Raw genomic sequence first — 22,076 nt, forward strand, 5'->3', positions numbered from 1 at the left:
CAAGAAAAAATAAATTTTACTGCAGTTTTTAACTTTCTTTGGAATCAGCGGACCGTATTTCAGTCATTATTCCGATGCTATTCCTACAAATTCGTTCGTAGCATCTCCAATGTATTTTTTAACCAAAATAATGATTCATTTCATGGTCGTTTGAACTTAACTTCATTCTTGGTAAACGTTTTTTATCCTGAAGGAACGCAATTTCCGTTTCAATGTGCACATTATGTGGTTATTTTTTAAAATGAAATTAATAGTAAAACAATGAACATTTGTTTTAATATTAGCTAAATTATTATTCTAGAGTGAGGATACTATAATTAACAAATACAATACTTTTTTTGTAGTTTCTCTTGACCGCTTCCCTAACCATCTCCTTATGGTAGTATATACCTACGTCCAACCAACTATATACAATTTTTTTTTTCACAACTCACCATTTTTGCGGCGGGAACAACAAAAATATAGTACTTCCAAACAATCTTTCCCTCAAAGGATGCCTATTTATACCAGCCATAAAATCTAATATGCAATGATTTACCGTAAGGGGCTTTGCATACTTACATTAACCACCTACTTCCTTGAAAATCTGAGCTTTCTAGGTCAGCAAATCTATAGTATATTGTTGGAGAAAAATAAATATTCATTTTTTATTCATAACCAAAAGACTGCTTCATACTTTATTAGGATGAAGTGATGCATAAGTGATATGTTACATTATATTTTGAACATTCGTTTTTAATCGCCCACTGTATTGTGGAAAATATACTATATTTGCGGAAAATACATTAATAACGACAATTTTGCTAATCTATTAAGTATACCTTACAGTGAATTTCATTTTTTCCATGAAATCCTATCAGAAAATTTACTAAGAAAAGCTATGGAGTTTTTGATATAACAATAAAAATATGGTAACAACACGAACGAAGAACTTTAAAATAGTATTTTCTATAACAAAGCTACATCGGATAGCAATTAAACATTCTTAACATTGATGGCAGGAACACTTCTCCGTCGTTCATTTTGCTTATCAACAAATACAAAACAATTTTTTTTTTCTAAACCCTACTATCGAAAATTACACAGATGACTTACCTTTCAATTATATAACCAGGTAAAATATAACCTCTCTATGCCAACTCCAAATTGAATATATCCAAGCTCAATATAATCAGAAACCAACAATGAATTCCATAGCGATTCTAAGTACCTGAGAACCTTCTCAAGATGACTACAGTTCCCTAGAATGGATGACTTGGATGAGCAGCTAAAGGAGCTAAGAGCACTGAGGGATTCCCTTTCATGGACTTTGTCACACGATGCTACCAGGGTACGCTACAACTATAATCCGCAACATCATTCATCACCAAGAATGTGAGTACCCACTTCTCAATAAGTCAAGTATGTGGTAGATATTATTAATTTTATGTTTATATTAGGAGGTAAAGTTAATGTATTAAATAGTCGATATTTGAGGCACTCGTTCTTATAATACAGCACTCTGTTCTGTCCTTATTCGCAACCTCCGTACATATACCATCCGTCACTGTACACAGTCTTTGGTCTGTTGATTTTACTCATTGACAAGTAATCAACTAGTGTCCAACCATGCCATCGGGTAATATAGAAATATTAATAATAGAAAAAACTGAGGGCTATTACCTACTCTTTTTTATATGCTGTGATAAATTATTTGGTATAACATTATTGGTCATATGATGTTCGATCCTATGTCCAAATTATTGGGTTTTTTCACTTCAACATTGAACAGATTGTTCCGATTGAATTCCATTCCTTCTTGTTCTCTCTTTCGTAATTCCCTCTCACATCCTTTTTTTCATTAATCTGCTGTTCTGAGGATCTTCATGTCTACCATCCTGCTATTTTCACATATTATCTTCTTTCTTCTGTACAGCCTCTTTTGTTCTTTTCTTCAGTCTTGATAGGACTTTTACGTTTGAGGTGTTCATTGTTGGGTCATCCACTTAAAAGCAGTCCTGCTGCGGTTTTCAGTGCTCTTGAGGTTACTATACACTGGTCATCCATCGTGTCATACCTATCTCTTAGCTCCTCGGCGAGCTATTGTATTTCCTCATTCACTGAATGATAGTGGAAAAAAAACTAGTAAATAATACCAAAAGTCAGGCTTCGAGGTGTAGCTAACAATTTCGACATAGAAGAGATTCAGCTCTGATAGACTGCTCCATTTTGCATTCTATTTCTTCTAATTCTCTCTATTGTCTAGATTAATAGTAATTAGTACTTTCGCCACGTCCTTTTTTCCAGTGTAGTGATTATGAATAAGTACTTTTCAAGGGCAGTTTAGTTTTCAGGCTCATTTATATTAATCATAAAATTCCTGTCTCAATTTACCGTTTATGCAGTTGCGTTAGCTGTGTTAGTTCCAGAAAAATGCGATTTTGAAATTTTCTTTCTTAAGTAAATTCTTATAAAATAGAGTATTGATTTCTTGAAACTTACTTATTTTGTTTTCAGAGATAAACTGTTAAATATATGTAAAATAAACATGAAACAATTAAGGACAACAAGTGATTGTGATCAATATGATCAACGCACACAGGCAATAATTTGAAATAAAATAATAGTGAAATAAATATATAAAGTGAAAATATGAGCTAAAATAAACCTAGCCTCACTTATTTACGACATAAATGCTCTTTCCGAACTCCATAATAAGCTTACATATGCAGTTTTTGGCGGGAACTAGAACTCAAGGATTTCCCAGTGCCTCTCTCTAGTCTAGGGACTTGGATTGGAAGCAATTTTCTTTTTTTTAAATTTTATAAATAAGAAATGGGTTTGGGAAAATTTCTCAAACGACTACGAATCCCAGAATTTGGGATAAAATACCAAACATAATTATAAAACTAGTAAATAATAGCAAATCTATTCAATATTGCTATCTGCGAATAAAGCAAAGGACTACTAATTTCCCTCATTGAAATAGATTTACCTTCTTATATAGTTCAAGCTATAGATTATTACTTTGAAATACATTTTAATGTTCCGATTTAATCCAAAAAATTGTCTAGAACGGGCTTTATTTAATGCCAAACAATACTGTCAATTAAATGGAACATTCAGTAAGAAGTCCAAGCATAGAAGAATAGTACAAAATTCGTTTCGTCAAAATATTTTCATCTACCAAAATATATTCTAGGCTGTTAGATATTACTGCACATCCATTTCTCTTTTAATTGGTTACAATTCCCATGATACTGGTCATAATGGGCCCTGGCATGTTAGGATTGAAAGCCCAGAACTAAAACGTAGAATGAAACTGAACCCTCGTTGAATTTCAAATGAACCCATTTAGCTGTCACTCTATAAATATGAACTCTTGCCTAGCAATGTGTTACTGTTATACATTCACTTATGTAACGTGAAAACATTAGCACTCAGAAATGAAAAAAAATTATTGTGTCAAAACCAGTCGCATTTTATGTTTAAATTTGGCATTACTGATCACACTATAAGTGTATTACTCCAACTACAACCCAGTATTTTCTGAACACTGGATAAATCTTCATTCTATAAATAATAACTATAAAACAAAAATACTACATATTATCAATAAAGCACAAAAATGACACTTCTTAAAATTAAAATTATAAAAAATACCAACTCATTAAACCTGGGAAAAACATGTATACCAAGTTCATATAGTTGCAAAAAGTTCAGTAATTAAATAGTGTTGTGGAACATAAAATATTCGAAATTTTCATTGCCAATACTGTCTAAATTACTGCAATCGTTGTTAGCATTTTTACATACTGGTAAGAATTTTGAATTTTAGTAAGTTAATTATTAACTTTCTAGGTGATTTTATAATTAAGGTAGGTAGCTGGAAAACTTGTTTTTATTAATCACCTGCTTATTGTAAATAACATATCAATGCAATGAAATCAAATATTATTTACTGTAGTCACCAGTTTCCAGTTACCAGTTAAAAAATGCAATGCGGCTTTGAAACGTTGGATAGCATTAAAATTGATATCCAGGTTTTTTAATGTGCAATCTGCAGAAAAAGAGTTTTTGTCTTTTTTTCTAGCTACCCTCTAAATTATTTGCTGTGTAGAATTGTCTTGTGATATTGATAATTAAACCAGATGAAATGGAATCACTCGAAATGATTATTTACCATTATTCTAGAAAATATAACTAACTGAAAATCTATTTTAAAAACTAAAAGTGATAAAATTTTCATAAAAATCACTTCGACTTCGAAACTTTAATTCAAACGAATTTGGACCTTTCCTATAAAATAGTATTAGTTAGTCATACACAATTACATTGAAATAAGGTTACAATAATAATTTTAAAAACGTCGTGGTGAAGATACACAGAAGTAAATGAATGTCATTTGTTCACCAAGGTACCATGTACTTTTTGTTGATTAGTCACATGTTCTTAATCGTAATTTTTCCGCGAGATATATAAAAGAGAATATTAGAACAGTAAACTAGGTAGCGGAAAGGTATCTTGATGTAAAGTACTGGAGAAGTTTTGGAAATTCGCTCATTTATTTCTTTGGGAGTGCTGATCACACATTTCAACTTAGTGAACTCCAATTTTTCTCAGGAAATATAATAATAAAATTAAAAACAAAAAACCTAGCGGAGAGATTCTTTTTGTTAATCAGGTTTTTAGCACATGGAATGATCGGTATTATTTGATCAAATGAACTCTAAGATTTAATGAAAGAAGAATAAATAATAAAATAAAACCAAAAGTTATACCTTTATTTATTTTTGGTATTCGATCTGTAAATACAATAGTTCCATACGTATTAATATTTTGTTTCAATTAGCATTTGTCCGCTACTCTACATCATCATTTTTTTTTTTAAGGCAATCTACGTCGAAGGTGATGTTTGCCTAGTTATCTACAGGTGACCAACCTATTCTAACCATGGTTGGGGGTCAGTCAAGCTTTTCATTTTGTGGGACCGCCTCTTAATGAAAAAGTCGCCAAACGACTTAATGATAAACGTCCCGAGGCCGGATTCGAACCGGCACCGCCTGCAGGCCTCAGGACGATAGACCTGCGCCTAACCTCTGAGCTACGCTGCGGTCCCGATAATCAGTTTAAATATCCTAACTAACTGAGCTGCCCAACCCAAGACAAACAGACATATAGACATGTTTGTATTTATTTATAATACGAGCGTACTATAATATATCTTATTATCAAATTGCATACAAAAGCCCAAACTTACTGTTATCTTTACTAACATAAGTATCTTAAAGCATTTATGATCAGATATTTAAGCTGATTCTCAATAATCAGTAACTTTGAGCTTTTATATGCAATTTGATAATAAGATATATTATAGGACGCTTGTATAATAAATAAATATAAATATATCTTTATATCGTGAGTGGGCAGCTCAGAGGTATTACTACAGAGACCCGGGTTCAAATCCGTCTGTGTCAGATAATTATTTTCTGTTTCACTGTTGCCATGATCCAGCCCTGTGGGCTTTGGTTTGATCCGAGCGTCATTCTAACCAAATCACTTCCTTGCACAACCGTTGGTCTAGTAACATTATTTCCTTACAAAGAACTGCACCCCTGACACTTCATGGTTTGTAGGGTTATAAATTTATTTTTTTTACATTTACATGCAAATAGTCCATTTTGTACTAAATTTGAGTTAATATATGTTCATAATATTGGTTTCGTGATGTATATGACAGAATAGGATTTCGCTCCTCTTTCGTTTGAAGGCAATAGACACTATGAGGTGGACACGAAGTTTTATGCTTCTATTGAATTCAGTACCTAATACGCCATTGTGTCTATACTTTAGTCTATTTACCTAAGCATTATCATGGTATATCATAAATTAACCTTTGACAGTCACCTAAAGAGACATAATTAAACGTTGTGTGGTACGCCCATAATTTATTGTATTTCTCTTTTTTATTATTGTTATATTATATATTTCCTCTTAACACCCTACTTTAACTACAATTAATACTTACTGGTTTGTTTGTTCTGGTTTAGTGGCATAAAACATCACTGGTCATCAACGCTCTCAACTTATTTATTTTTGCCTACATTTGTTTTGTTATTTTTTTCATTTTTCGTCCATTCTATTTCCTATTTGTGACCTAACCTAACCTAAACACTAATCTCACCATTTTATCATCGTCGCCCAAGGGTCTTTGAATTATGCGGGTTTGATCCCAATCTGCAGATGTGCTTATATTACAATGTGAAATATGGACATTCCTCGAAAATATGGCTAATTGTCAAATTATTGCTACAATATTGACATTTTTAGGGCTTTTGTTCTTAGATAAAGTAGCAGTGAGTGAGCCTCGTGTGACCTATTCTAAGCCTAGTCAGTACGATTCGATACTAGTTTCAAAACGGAAACTTATTTATTATCATGATAGAATCGCTATCTTTTCCTATATATCCATTTATAGGTTAAGTAAAAAACAACAATTACTATATTTTAGAATTTTCTTGGTTGTTATGAAAACAGTCAAAAAGTAATGACCATTGTTGTGACAAAGGCCCTGACAGATTATTTCAATCAGGAAAAGGCTAGCTAATTTCAAAGGCCATTTATTTGTTTAAGTAATTGATGAGTTTAAAAAAAAAAATCATTAGAACCATTTACGAGGTACTGGTAAAAATAAAATGTGTATAATCAATGAAAGAAAGTGGCACTTCAGATTTTAATGAAGCCGATTTTAGCAAAAGGTTGCGGTTAAATTCAAGAGATGTACCTACCTTAAATAAGTAATTTCAGTTACTTAAAACTTTTTATGTAGGAGGAAATACTGTTATTTTCATACATTCGCACACAGTTCATTTTGCGGGACTTGATTGTTTGGACTTTAATGGAGAGGTTCTAGAAAAGTGAAATTCCCTTGAGTACTCAAAATTGAAATGTTTCAGAGTCACAATATATTTCTTAGTGTATATTGTATATTTACTTAAATGAAAGTAAAAAGAAATTTGATGTTTCGAAGTGATGTAAGTGGGAAGTCATCAGTCCAAATCATATAAATAAAGTTCAGTCACTAAATGACACAGTTACCTCATGTTCTTAGTGCTTATACTGGATTTTACAAGAATCTAGCCTTCGTTAGTGCTCCTTTTTCTGTTCTTTGTTATTACTAATCTATCATAATAGTGATATTTATTATATTAAAGATCCTTTTGATTATAAGAATGACGACTTAATAGGAACATGAGTTTTAACATAGTTACGTTTTGGAAAACCCAAAATAAACACAGATTTACCATTCTAAATTTTACCCCTATTCAGCTGTTGCCCAAACCTAGAATCAGTCGTATAACAGCTATGTAGAGCAAACTGTAAAAAAAATTGTAAGCAATGTTTATAGTTGTTAATCTTAAATTATACACTATTACAGCCCTTACTAGACAAACGGTCTAAACTTCCAACTCATTTCAAAAGACAGATCTACATGACAATAATAAGGCCCATCTGGACATACGGAGTTGAACTATGGGGCTCCACTAAACCTTCGAATTCCTCTCGTATCCAATACTTACAATCTAAAATCCTTCGTAAAATCCTCAATGCTCCTTATTTTGTTACTAATAAAACCACCCATAAAGACCTAAATGTTCCTAATGTAACCGATCTAGCCCGAACCCGATATTATTCCTTTCATAATAAATTCCCTAACCACCCAAACCCACTAGTTTCTAACCTTGCTTCCTCTTCCATTCCTGGCAATCCTCCGAGGCGCCTGAAAAAAAGATGGCCTCGTGACCCTATATTGTAAACTGTATTTAGAGTTCTACTACTGGGTAGTTTCTCTACATCCTGTATCATATCATTATGTCATTATGATCAAATTTACATGTTCTATTTTTTTAAGCAGTTGTAAATATCAATAAATAAATAAAAATAAATTATACACTGTACTTTCTAGTTTTCTAACTAATTAGTTGAAGAAATTCTTTGTTGTAAAAAGCTGTTGTTTTTTTTTCATTGTGTGGCATGACTATGCAAACAGTGAACCTAAACGTCATCCCAATATAGTTTTCTTATTTATTACTTAGTTGTCTTATTGACTGATCCTAAATATCCAAAAAATACATTACATTATACAAAAAAGTTACGAATATTTTGAGGTTGCGTTAATTTACATCTATTTTTTAGACACAGCTCAAAACAGAGAAGAAAAACTATGGTGATCAGGGAACTTGACTTTCCCATAATTCCCAGTAAGTATACTACTCATATGTAGAAGATGAAGTTGAAATAGTTTTTTTCTATTTTTGATGGGTAATACAAAACAAATTTAATTTAGAATTATGTTACAGATTATAATAGTAAAATTTTATGCATAGAAAGTATTAGTGTCATTATCCCATGATAAAGTTATAATTTGGAACTTCAAAAATTCATACCTACTTAGTGGTAGAGTACCTTCACTAGAACGTCATGCAGAAGTTCCTTTAACTATGATTTAAAAAATGTTAAAATGAGGGAGTGAAGGAAAAACATCTGGACGTACAGTTTTTATTTGCTTTTTTACTCACTACAATAAATAATAAGGCATATATTTTATTGGAATTCTCATCTAACAACTGACTAGATTGATTTAAAGGATTGAAACGATAGATTATAATCAATTTTAGATTTTAGAATAGAAAATGAATTTACAATTGTCTTACCAATACTTAATTATTTCATCCTTATATTATGTAAGGATATATATATATATTATAGACTTAATTATATCCTCAGTCAGGGAGGGAGTGAAAAAACGATTTTATAATAGTTTTTGCATTACTACTTATAAATCTATTTTGGAGATAAAGTACATCCTTCATAGTAGAACGAAAGGAGTGGAATAGCTCTTATTTTTTTATTTTATTTTTTTATTGTTTTTAAGAGGATAAAAATGGATCAGACGTATGAATTACACATTTTTAAATAATGACGCATTAATATTAATACAAAATGGAATTAAATTTATTGAAAAAGTGCATAGGGAGGATTCTCTAATGTGTTATGAAACTATTTTGTGTAAAACTTAATTTAATCCATTACCATTGAACAATTGCAGGACAATGCACGATAACTAAAAACGAATTAGTTAAAATTAGTTATAAAGAAAAGGAAGAGAACCGTTTCTGCCTACGGATTTTATTTTATTATTTAATAAAGTTTTCTAATCTCTCATCAAAATGAACGTTATTAATTTATTTGAAAACTTTCACCCACTCCCTCACTGTTGAGCGCAACAGTCCTTGTAGGACCTGGGAGAATGGTGAATGGTGGCAGATTCTTTCTCATGCCTCGCGGTTTCCAGCGAGACTCTTCCAATTTTCAACTCCGATTCCTCTCAAATCATCCAGCCACCGACGCCTGGGTCTGCCCTTTTCCTTTTTTCTCCTGGTGCACCATTTAGCATCCTTTTAGGTAGGCTGCAGGGCCAAAGATTTTTCTTAGGACTCTTCCCAAACCAGTAGAGCTCTTCTATTTTCCTTGGTTAGAGTCCATGTCTCACTGCCTACATTACTATAATTTCGACAGTTTGACTGTTAACGCTCTGGTAATCAGATTATTTATCAGTATTGCATACGACTTATTTTACTTTATTTAGTTTATTTTAGTTTTCTTATTTATTAGCTTTTTTTTATTATTTAATTTATTGATCTAAGTGTGCTTATTTGTGATGTTCATTTATTTATTAAATTATTTTAATATAAGATCGCTGATTGACCGAGTGTAAAAATAAATGGAAGGCGGTCAAATAAGATTCAAACAGTGATAAACTACTTTATCATTATTTAGGAGGCCATGGTCCAAACTGGGCTTTAGCGCCACGGATAGATAAATAAACTATTTTAATTGAGCTAACGTTTCGCTCCATGTTGTAGGGCTTCGTCAGGGCTAAAACAGCTACAATCACTTAACATAAGTAAAGAAGTAAATAAAAAATTAAACAGGTATGAAATGAAACGTAAGAATTAAATAAGCAAAATAAAGGTTATAGACAATGAATGGAAACGGAAATAATAATGGATAAAAAGAAGAAATATAGAAGAGAGTACAACCTAAGTGATGAAAAAAGGGAGATAAGAATAAAATTAAGAATAAAGGAAGAAAATGAACGAAACAGAAAACGTACCTGTTATGACAAAAGTCAAAGTCAGAAGATACTTCAGAAACATAGAACGTAGAAGAAATAAAATTAAAGTAATGGATACAATAAATATAAAATGATATAAAAAGATAATATACCAAATAAATATGGGTACAGAAGTACTTAAATTATATAATAGAAAAATTAATCTATTAATTATAAATTAATTAATGTATTACTTTTTATTAATTTTTCTGTTATATAATTTACATACCTCTGTACCCTATTTATTTAGTATATTTTCTTTCTTTATCGTTTTTATTTGTAGTACCGCTTACTATCATCGGAAAGAAATTCAAAATTTGGAAGTATTTGCGCAATGTTCATACTCGCCATAGGTTCCATTCATTTTTTTTTTAATCATTTATTTATTGTTATTTACAACTGTATAACATATATACAACAAAAAAATTTCCTGTAGGTGAGATAGTGACATGATACAAACATGTGGAGAATCTGCCCATTGATAGAACTCCAATAACATTTCTAAAGGATAAGATTCCCAGGCTTTCTTCTTTTCAGACGCCTATGAGGATTATCAGGCAATGAAGGAGAAGCCAGGCTAGAAACAAGTTGATTTGGGTGGTTTGGAAGTTTTCTATGGAAGAAAAATTTTCAATGGAAGTTTTGGCCAAATCGGCAACATATGGGACATTGAAGTCATGATGGATGACTTGATTTGTGACAAAGTAAGGAGCGTTAAGGATTTTGGACAGTAAGGATTGGATTCGGGAGGAATTTGATGGTTTAGTGGAGCCCCAAAGCTCAATTCCGTATGTCAAGAGAGGCCTTATTATTGTCAGTCTTTTGTAATGGATTGGCAATTTAAACCGTTTGTCTAGTAAATGTTGTAATAGTCGAAATCGACGAGCAGTTTACTGTCTTTTCAGTCTTTTATGAGGATTCCATGTCAGTCGTTTGTCGAGATGTAGTCCTAAGTAACGGATCTGTTCGACAGAAATAAGTGGGGTATTATTAAAGGATACTGTTGGGCAAGAGGTCATTGGTTTACGACGAAGAGTAAATGTGATTTGGTTGGATTTGTTGGAATTAATTTTAATCCTCCAATTTTGGCACCATTATTCAAGGGTGGTGATGTGGGATTGAAGGGTTTGGGGTACAATGTAAGGACCATTGTTCACTGACAATGGACATGTATCATTAGCATACGTGGTGAGGATAGTGTTAGGATGGGTTGAGATGTCATCTGTGAAAACTGTATAAAGGATAGGACCAAGGATGCTACCCTGAGGTACACCACCAGACTGACGGAATAGGGATGAATAACCGCCGTTGTAATTTACTTGAAATAATCTGTCGGAGAGATAAGAACGGATAATGAGGAAGTATGTAGGGGGTAGGAATTTACGGATATTGTATAGCAGTTCTGGGTGCCAGACTCGATCAAAAGCCGCCATTCATTTTAATTATTCAAAAGCATATGTGCTTCAAGGTCGATCGAGAATGCAATGCCAATATTTTACAAATGCTTGACTACAATTTAACTACAAATAACATATTAAATGAGAAACGTATGTACTGCGAATCTGTCAATAAATATGCGATTGACTAGCACTGGTATCCATTGATGCTCCGAATTGGGTCGACCAGTTTGTTAAGCCTTTAGCCAACTGAACAGTTCTGTGACACTAATTTCCCTTTCACTGCTCACCATCCGATTTATCTGGTATGGCCCGCTAGTAAAAAAAAAAAACAAAAAAAAAACCTCAAACCAATTTTAATGACGATTTTTAGATAGTGTTAGTTGAAAAATGTGTTGCTGTTTATGTAATTTAATGGACTTGGACTTAATTTATTCACTACAAATATGAAATATTTCCACCAAATATAAATTTCTCTATGGAGCTAAACGAACAGAAAATCATATGTTTTAATACCGTTATTTACAATGAATTAAAATTAATTGTTTACATTTTATTAAGTATAGAAAAGTATTAAGCTGTGTCGAAAATTCTCTTCTAACATATCATTTTAAATAAAATAATGAGAACACAATGATAAGAACGCGGTTACATCTCTATAAACTTATGCGAGGCAAAGAAGGTATTAAATCTATTTTTAGTCAATGCTAATACAAAAATCATACAGAAAAGAAAGATTTACAATTACTGATGAACTGAGTAGGTTTTTCGTTTGCTTTTATTGCTTCCTCACTACCAAAGGTTTTGGTTTTTCATTTCGTTCGTGAAAGCAAGGTTAATATAGATTTCAAATTTTTTGTATAATCAGACCAATTTGGACATATGGAATTGAGCTCTGGGGCTCCACCAAACCATCAAATTCCTCCCGCATCCAATCCAAAATCCTACGTAAAATCCTTGTTGCTCCTTATTACGTTATAAATAAACTCATTCACAAAGACCTTAACATCCCATTCGTTGCAAAATTGGCCCAATTATTTTTGGCAAGAAAGTCTCGCCTGAAAAGTTTAGGATATTTGATTATTGTCATTGAGTTATTGTGCTTTGATGTACACTGTTCATCGAAAAAAATTGTCCCCAAATAATTTTTAATATGCAGACAAACAAGTAATGAAATGTTTCTTTTCTTCAGGAGAGTGTAAGTTTGTGGTAGTGGACGGTGGAAAGTTCAGGCAGTTGCCGGTCATGATGTACAAGATGGCTAAGCTTCTTGTAACCACATACGACTTGCTGGGTCTGATGCACCTCATCGAGGTTCCAGTGGACCATACCTTCAGGCCACCAGTATTCCAGAGTTTGCCACAATATTGCCCTCCCAACGTCAGCATCGTTGAACCTGCCTTCCTTACTGGAAAATAAGGTTTTTTTAGTTTTGTATTTTATGTAATATAAATGGTAATAAATGACATTTGTTATAAACTGTATGATTTGCTAATAACTTATTAATGATATAAATCTGAATAACACTGTTGAAACTTTCCCCGCCTTCGAGCACCTTGAGCCTTGTTATCAGTTTAAACTCCGAATGTTGAACATGGAGATTATTATTTAGATGCTTATAATTTAGCATAAACTATATATAATATTCATAGGATATTGGCTTGTATGTATAATTTATATGCTCAATCGAGTCAAAATTGTTCGTGAAAATCACTCTTACCGAAGAGTTGTCCTCAGTTTTGATTCCACTTGTGTTTAACAATGTCATTTCAATTCTGACTTTTAGCGTAATTCAAACTTGTGATTGGTTAAACATTCTATTTCATTTATAACCATTTTATATCTCTGATTATCGAATATTTTAAATTCAATTTGAGTTCACTTCGGCAGTTTAGTAACTAAACATCTATCCCTAGAGTTGAGGAAAATGATAAGGACTGGTAAATTTTATACAATCGTGTTTTTTAAACATCGTTACTTAAGAATAAAATAAATGAAATTATTTTACCTTTACTTTTAAGCCAAAAGTAATGTTAATCAATGGTACCACCGATTCAAATGAAAAGTGTTTTGAGATACTAGATCGAAAAATATTAGATACCTTTTAGAGGGTTCTTGCGAATGAGCCATAGCTGCCGAGAAAAAAATATTATAATAAAGTTATATGTTCTACTGAATGAGTTTCATTGATGTAATTAGATATAGTAAAAGAAAAGTACTCTCTCTTATTTAAATTTTTTATTTCATTTCATTACATTTAATAACGACGTTTCAGGGCTGTCACTCCATCATCAGGTATCTACAAACCAATTCACAATATTTTGTTGTCAGTTATATAAAACATTAATAATTAAAAATTCCAAAATAATTATTAATAAGGAGATGCAAACTCTAATATACCTTCCTGAAACCAGATTATCTTCACCATTGATAACAAATAGACTATAAACTGAGTCAATTCTCTCCTACCTCTGTTCCTCAAAAGTGACTAATCTATTAACAATATTTTTAAAAAATTTTAAATTATTTTAGACATTTTTTATATTGTCCAATACCACTTTTGCTCTATATGTATTCAATCGTTATTATTCATTGAGATCGGTAATCCCATTCCTAGATTTCGCTTGTTAGTGGTTTGAGAATGGTCTAAATAGCAGGGAAACAACATCTAAATTCGATATTATATTTCTTTTCATTCCTCAAGTGCTACCACTGTAATTTCAATTTTGACAAAATTGGACCAAAATCATTCTTCCCGCAAGACAGAATGTGATACTGATTAATAAAAATCGGTTTCAGATTAAAATAAAATTATCAGAAAAAAAAACCTATTACGCGAAATGATTGAAGTAATCAAAACTCATTTGATAATAATTCTGATTATTTATAGTTACTAAATTAATAATCATAATAGTTTAGCTTGTGGTATTTTGTGAACTACAATAGTTCTGTAAAAATCATAAAACTAAAACAGTTTTCTAAAGTTGTTTTGTTAAAGTTATGTAAAACTTTTGTGAACTACAATTTCTAACTAACTAACTATAGTTAATTTCTAATTAACTAGTTTTGTAAAAGTTTAAATTTACAAAACTGTCACATTTCCCACTTTTATATACGCAAACTAAAGTAATGCGAAAAATGTTTGTACTGAAGATAGATGAGTCAAATCTAGAATTTAGAAGACTACACAACGACGAATTTTGTAAACTGCGCTCGTTAAATATAATTCAGGTGACAGCATTGTGGCGAATATGATGGACTTGTAAAATAGTAGGATTTAGTTACGAACGTATTAATAAGGTAATAAACATTTATCCGAAGGGGGGACAAAAGATAGGTTGGAGAATTGCGTCAAAACTGACCTCCTGAATTTGAGTTTGGATAGGTGTCATTGGTGAATGTCAAGACAGCGATTGGTGTAGTCAGTGGATAGTGAAGTTACTTTTGTCTGCACTATTATTATTGTTATAGTTTAAAGTTTTAAAAAAATCCTCTTTACAGTGATACCTTATTGGTAAAATATAGGAACATAAAAGAATGATCCCTATACACCAAATCCATTCTAAATTAAAAAATAAATGGTAGTTGATTCAACAAAGCAGTGCTTAACTCTCTACCATATTGTAGTAGTTGCACTTTCGGTAGCTATCCTATTAACTTTTGCTCATGTTTTCTTTTTTGTACAATAAATATTCGAACCAGTTGAGTAAATAAACATGGAATGGTAAATGCTACGATCTTGAGGTGCGAACGACATTCTTATACAAAATGATTCAGTCCGCAATATTTATCTGTCGGGGATAGGTGGCACAAGACAAATCCCCTTCGGCCGCCGACACGCTAGGGAACAGTTTACAGTGCGCTGACCTGCACTGACAGAACCTGCGCACAATATATCTTGCGCAACACAACCTTCCATGCCAGGGACCCAATTAAATATCCTATTGACTGTTTAGAACCGACTTACAACCCAGTTTCATTAAGTAAGAACATATATCTTGGCGTGCCATTGGATCGAGACCCAAACCCGATCACATGTATCTAGAAATCAAGATAATTATGTGCTTTAATAATATATAAAATTTTATTATTTAACTATATAAGACGCTTAGGCACCATAAATTAGGAATTTCCAAATATTTATTTATATTCACACCAAAATCATTAAAAAGCATAATATAATACGTAGAAGTATTTGTTAACATATTTGAAATTTTCAAAACTCCTATAAGATCAAAATCGGTTATGTTCATTCCCTTAATTTTTACAGCTGGACTGAGTAAATTTAAAATATCGAGTTTTATTGGCTACTTCGATTCGACACGCTGGGTGAGGTTGTAACTGCAGTAACCATAGTTTTAAGAAATTAGCTAGAGTTACCTCACCATATTATAAGTTCTCACTAGGTAGACTTTCACATTATCAGATCCTTAATTTTTCAACCAACAGCATTGAACTTTTTTTGAAAGCTTGACAGCTTTATTTTGAGTGGTTTCTAATATCACATTTTGTCAGTTACAACCTTGTAAAATCAAGACAATGAATTAGTCTCTTGGTGTGATCTAAGGCAGGGTTTAATGGAAAGGGCTGCCAGAAAGTAAGACGCCAAAAGGCAGGCCTTATAAATATCAAGAGAGTGGCAGAGTAGGAGTAAGAGGCAATCATCGGCTTCCTTCTGGCTCTGTTAGCATTACAATGGTTAACCTCAATTGACATCAACGTAAATCTGAACAACGGGGGCCTGGTCAAGCTTATTAATCCTTAAAATTTAAGATGGATTTTATATATTTTTTTTTTTTGGTTGATTACAGAGAATCATTGTCGAAATTTATAGACCAAAATATATTTGAATCTCGATAATAACTTTTATCTACGATTCTATTAATATTATTTTAGTTATGTAACCTTTAATAACTCAGTTAAAAATTTGTGATATATTTTTTGTGACATCAATAAAAGGTCAACATTGTGTTCAAATAAACTGATTGCTCTTATGAAACTAAGACGTAACTAACACAAATGAAGATTTTTGAAGTGAAACATATTATCAACAAAATCGGGGATTGAAATGCTGGATTATCGAGACATGCATTATTCACACAGGTATTACCTGAATTAATTTCAAAATAATCACTCTCTATATACTTTAGAATAGAATTTTTGCGTGAGAGTTACTTAGAGAATTAACTAGTATTTAAAAAAAAAATACCAAGAAAGTAAAATGAAATAAAAATCTACTATCGATAAAAATAAAAAAAAAAAACAAGAGAAAATCCCCACCATTACAGTATTTTTTTATAGTTACGAAAAAAAAAAATACTCCATTTCAGTACTAAAACAGTGAAATGGGTAAGATGAGGTAACTTTATTTAATCAATTTAAACAGTCTCACCTAAAGATTCTAGATTTTCAATACATCAGGACTAAAATTATCTAATAAAAAAAAAGAAAAAATAATTTTTTTAATTTATAAAATCCTTCAAATATCATTTAAAAAAAATCAAACGAAGTTGGATGAATTATTGTTTTACTTAATAGCTACAGTAAACCACGGGACAATAATTCAACATTGAATCTTGAGTCAAAATGTTGAAAACTACCAAATATCAAAGGTTACAAAGTGTCACAGATATACTTCAATTTAATAAATTTCTTCTTCTGTTCAAAAATATATATGTATAGATTATAGATACAATGAAATTCTATATATTTTAAAAACCTCAAAAAGGATACAATTTTAAATCTCATATCATAAAGCGTTGTTAAATTAAATATTATTCTATAGTAAAAAGAAAAAATCATACCAACAGAGACATATAGTTGGATTTTCTTTCATATAACATTCTTTCAATTACTATTATCGTAGTTTAGGATAAAATATTGATATTGGATCATATGTTCATTAATTAACATATTTTCTCCGAATTCGGGTCGTATAGGTCCAGCCGTTTTCGAAATTGAGTTGTTTTAATAAAAATACGTTTGTGCATGCGTGATATGAAGCAGTAAACGAAATCCCCACAATTAACGATAGTATGTCTTTTTCCGGTCACACAGATCTAACTAATAGATAATAGATTAATTGGACGGAGCAGTCTGTCAACTAATTAAATCAAAGCCTATCTACTCGTTTAGCTTAAGCATTCGCAAATTATATTTTACTTAACACACCTTTATTTCGGAAACGGATCGATCTATATAGGCCAAATTTGGAAGAATGTTGGAGATTAGATTAGATTAGATTTTTATTCAGGGCGATCAACATCTAGGTTATTACACCCTTTTTACTTCATCTATCTTCTTTACTTTGACATTTGATGGTTGAATGTAGACTATTTCCTTTTTTACACTGGTCGGTATTGGTGGATTATATTTTAGTATAAAGTTGTGTTTCTTTCAGAAATTTTATTATTTTGTCTATGGATTCTTCTGAGTCTTTAGTTTAGAATGTTGGAGATAACTGTACGATCCAGTTTCAATTTTATCAAATTAAATTTAGTATTATCGCTTACCCATGCGCAAATCTATTTTTCTTTACACACTTATATTCTGAAAATGGTTCTTTTGACTTGGCCTAAGTTTGGGTAGGATACTCACATTAAAGTTTTTTATTTATTAATTAATTATTAATATTCTTCATAATAGAAATATTTTTTAACAGAAATAATAGATTTTCATGTACAATTCAGTATAAATTCAAGTTTTTCATATATTTGTCTGGGAGTGGGATGGCTCAGTTGATAAGGCTTTGTGCTACAAATTCCTAGTATTCAAGTTTGAAACCGGCTATGGCAAACAATTATTTATTATTTTACTGTAACCCTGAGTCAACCCAATACCTCATAAAAGTGGATTTACCCTAAAACGGAGAAAAATCTGGTTGTTAGTAAAAAATATAGGATAATTGAATTGATTCAATTTAAGTAAAGTTAATTCTGTACTTTTTAAAACTCAGGACATTTTTGTAATAAAATAAATAAATAAATAAGAAGTTACAAATTCAGTATGTTTGATATCTATGAACTCTTCATTGGTTGTGCAAGTTTGGTGCCTAGATGGTTCTGTATCAATAATATTAATTTATTTTCTCTACTTTATTTTGAGCATGAGCAAACTTGCTTCCCTTGACACATCTCTATTTTGAAAACGGCTCGACTGAGTCGAGGAAATGTCTAAGGTAATGAAAAAATTTTCAGCTTACACTACAATACTGAAAAAATTGAACTATATATTTCTGTTTAAAGATGATTTTTAGAGTAGTAAAATATTTAATATCATGTAGTGATACAACGTTGTATGACGTGCTGCCCTTTTTTGTCTCTTCAATTTCAAAAATATGTCTAAACTTTTAATTTACTAGGGGTAGTAAAAGATAGAGACCAGAGGTGATTTTAGGGCGAAAATATAAGATATGTATCTTAGAGTTCGAATGTATGTCAAAGTTCTACCAGAAGCATGTAATAAAATTTTTGAGATTTGTATATTTGATCGAACTATTTTTTTCTCTTATAAAGATATAATATTAAAGAGCAGACGTATAGCTTTTGGATCGTTGTAGCAACGTTGGATTCGAATAAAATATTAAGAAATTATTATTGGTTATGAAGGCCATACATCAGTAGAAAAAAATGAGGTACAAAATTTATATTTTTAAATTTTTATTGAAAAAAAAATGTAGTTAGGGTTTCAAAGGAAACTAAAAACGAATCTGACTTGATTTTTACAAAAATAAATTACCTTATTGAAATTGACTTTGGGTTTATTGGGATTGTTTATAGATTTCATACATACAGAACATTAGATTCCCGTATAGAATAGCTGTACAAACGATACTGATGTTTGTTGACGTTATTGCATGAGATCAATTATCTTAAGTGAAGGCATGAGTTTGGTGAGCTCATTTATTTAATTGCGCTCTGAAATATTCCAAAATGACTCGCAAAAATTGAGGACCAATTGAGTTAATTTCGATATGAGCAATTTTCTTGAGAATGTAGTTACTCATATATTTTATCTGATCTTCAGTTCTTAAATATGTCAAGGGTGCTTGTACATGGTGAGTAACGAATAAATTTTAATTGTAAGTCACAATTTGATTGGTTCTCTTATCACACAATATATTATCATTATTAAACAAGTTTACTTTTTGTCTGAGATAATTTAATGATACTCTTGCATTGTGGTTTTAATATGTTATTTTTAAACTTCTTACCAATTTATTTTCCTAATCTGTAAATGTACATCAAGGAAATTTATTTAACATTTAGATAGCGAAAATACTAGTATTGTTCTAAATAATGAAAATTCATTGTCTTTCTTTAAAATTAGAAATTCTTATATATTATAGCATTACTTTGCTTGTTATAAGATCTATATAGAGGTAAAGGAACTAATATTGTTTATAAATTTTGTAAAGACAGTCAGAAAATTGCTTAACGTTGGAAGGATTAAATTGAATAATTTTCCGTTATCTACGTTTAAAGCGGGAATAGATACAAAGGTCCCTTCCTATCTGTGGTTGAAGTTTGTCCCCTTAAAAGGCAAACAAGAGGGCAATTATAATTTCAATTCCAGATCCGAGGAGTTCTCTTGCTTAAGTTTCCTTTGAGGGGCATTAGATATCCGCCCTATTAACACTGGATACACCTCCAAGAACTTAATGCTCCTCTGAACTCGTCTGGAGTAAAAGGTAGTTGCGCAACTTTGGGAGATGGTCTCTTACAGTTCTTCAGCAATACATAAAAAAATACAAAACAATAACTTATTTTTTAATTAATTGGTTGGAATGTTAAGATGACCAATAAAGATCGTTTTACATTTTCCTATAGATAATGCGTCGAAATTATACCATCTTTAAAACTAATTTACCTTTTGAAAATTAGAGGGTATTCAATGATCGATTACCCCCTGTCTTTTCGAGATTATTCTAAATTTCTAAATAAAACTTAGTAGTACTTTAGCAGAGTTGGGCAAAAATTAAATGCGATTTCAACTACCGTAATTTGGGATTAGTATATAAAATTACCATTTTTATTGATTTTAACTATTATTACGAATGATACTTAATTATTATTCTGAACTGTAATAATTGCCATAATGATCCAAAATTATGATAACTAGTTGAAAACTAGTAACAATGAAATCACAATTACATTTCACTGTGATTAGTAATTGCAGTTTCTTTTTGCCCAACTCTGTTCTTTAGTAGGTTGCGGTAAATAAAATTTCTTTTAGTAGTGAAGTCAACATTGTACTTTATAAAGTCAAAATAATATTACATTCGGTTATCACAATTGGTTCTCGTCAACCGGTCGGTTTTGTGGCAATTTACGCCTAGAGATTCGATCAAAAACAGTTTTTTTACTTTAAAAAAATTAAATTATCTATAAGAATCCCTCATTGAAAAAGTCTCTTTGAATTGGAAATCCCAGATTTAATATCGCTGGAAAATAACTGGAAAAGTTTACAAAATCAACTTTACTACCTACTAAAAGAAACTACATAAGCTGGCGTAGTTTATGTTCTCAATTCTGTAAAAAAAGTGGATACCGATCGATTCATAAACATCCTGTATAAAATATTTGTGTCAATGGTATATTTTTTTTCAATAAAAGTAACCTACGGTACTTCTCAAGGTAGAAGAGTCCTTTTTCAGAGTGTTCACTACCATTTCTTCTTTTTGATATGAGTCGATTAGAATCTAAGGTGTTGTATTAAATTTTTATTGAGGAGTTATTCCCATCATTTGTATTTTACAGGAAGAGCTCTCATACAGTGAGTTTAAGCAATGAACAGAAGACAATTAAAAAGCGCGCGGCAAGTATGAGATTTTTTACCATCGAACCAAAATGATGAAATAAAAAAAAGAATGTTATCCATTTATGATAGATATTGTTTTATTTCATTAAAGAGAATTAATACAATCTGCCACAGATTAAGGGCAATAAGTTTAGAGATCAAATATTCATTCATGCAATATGTACAGATACATAACAATAAAAGAAAGAAAAAAAGGTAAAAGATAACAATAGTACTTGCTGAATTAAAAGAAAAACTTAAGTTTAAAGTAATAATAAAAAAAAAATGTAAATAAAAGAAAATACTGTCATGATTTGAATATATAAAAATATGAATCTACATTTATCAAAAATATAATAAAATAAAATAAATAATACATAATTTATGTAAAAAAATGAAGTAAGTATAAAAAAAAAAAATTTCCTACAATATTTACATGCTGCAGGGGAACTCCGAGCCTTGCCCAAGCCTTGTCACCCCCGCGTAGAAGGTAAGGCAGGGCTCCAAGGATCTCAGAGCTTCTCTCCCAGCCGCGTCACTGGTGTTGAATCATTATATTATAGAACAGTATTATTCTTTATGTTATTTCTTTATTTTATTTTATTTTTGTTTTGTTTTTTACATTATTTTAGTATTTGATATTTTGATTTTTAACTATTTTCTACAATTTCTTCTTTTACTGAGTATTTTTTTTTTTTATAAATATTTTTCTTTGCCTCTTTTAA

General features: G+C 31.0%; 1 protein-coding gene across 4 annotated transcripts; it reads left to right on the forward strand.

Moving 5' to 3' along the window:
• Positions 1 to 972: 972 nt before the first annotated feature.
• On the forward strand, positions 973 to 21,438 carry LOC106691575 (uncharacterized). Of its 4 annotated transcripts, none has more exons than XM_067049825.1 (5): positions 973 to 1,114; positions 1,198 to 1,374; positions 8,176 to 8,240; positions 12,746 to 12,973; positions 21,312 to 21,438. In XM_067049825.1, exons 2-4 carry the CDS (start codon positions 1,247 to 1,249, stop codon positions 12,970 to 12,972), a joined length of 420 nt encoding a protein of 139 aa, XP_066905926.1. In that variant the 5' UTR covers positions 973 to 1,114; positions 1,198 to 1,246; the 3' UTR covers position 12,973; positions 21,312 to 21,438. The 4 variants fall into 4 exon arrangements, 3 of the variants coding, with proteins under 3 accessions (XP_066905926.1, XP_014292881.1, XP_014292882.1); XR_001344813.3 differs by lacking the exon at positions 973 to 1,114 and adding an exon at positions 16,513 to 16,656 and having other exon boundaries at positions 1,121 to 1,374; XM_014437395.3 differs by lacking the exon at positions 973 to 1,114 and having other exon boundaries at positions 1,121 to 1,374.
• The last annotated feature ends 638 nt before the right edge of the window (positions 21,439 to 22,076 follow it).

This window comes from Halyomorpha halys, unplaced genomic scaffold (genome assembly GCF_000696795.3).
Source record: "Halyomorpha halys isolate HHAL.00 unplaced genomic scaffold, Hhal_1.1 Scaffold2493.1, whole genome shotgun sequence".
Lineage (NCBI taxonomy): Eukaryota > Metazoa > Arthropoda > Insecta > Hemiptera > Pentatomidae > Halyomorpha > Halyomorpha halys.

Coding starts and splice junctions, on each gene's coding strand:
- LOC106691575 (XM_067049825.1), top strand. CDS start 1,247: ATGGATGACTTGGATGAGCAGCTAAAGGAGCTAAGAGCACTGAGGGAT. Junction 1,375..8,175: donor CATCATTCATCACCAAGAAT/GTGAGTACCCAC, acceptor TCTATTTTTTAG/ACACAGCTCAAAACAGAGAA. Junction 8,241..12,745: donor TGACTTTCCCATAATTCCCA/GTAAGTATACTA, acceptor TCTTTTCTTCAG/GAGAGTGTAAGTTTGTGGTA.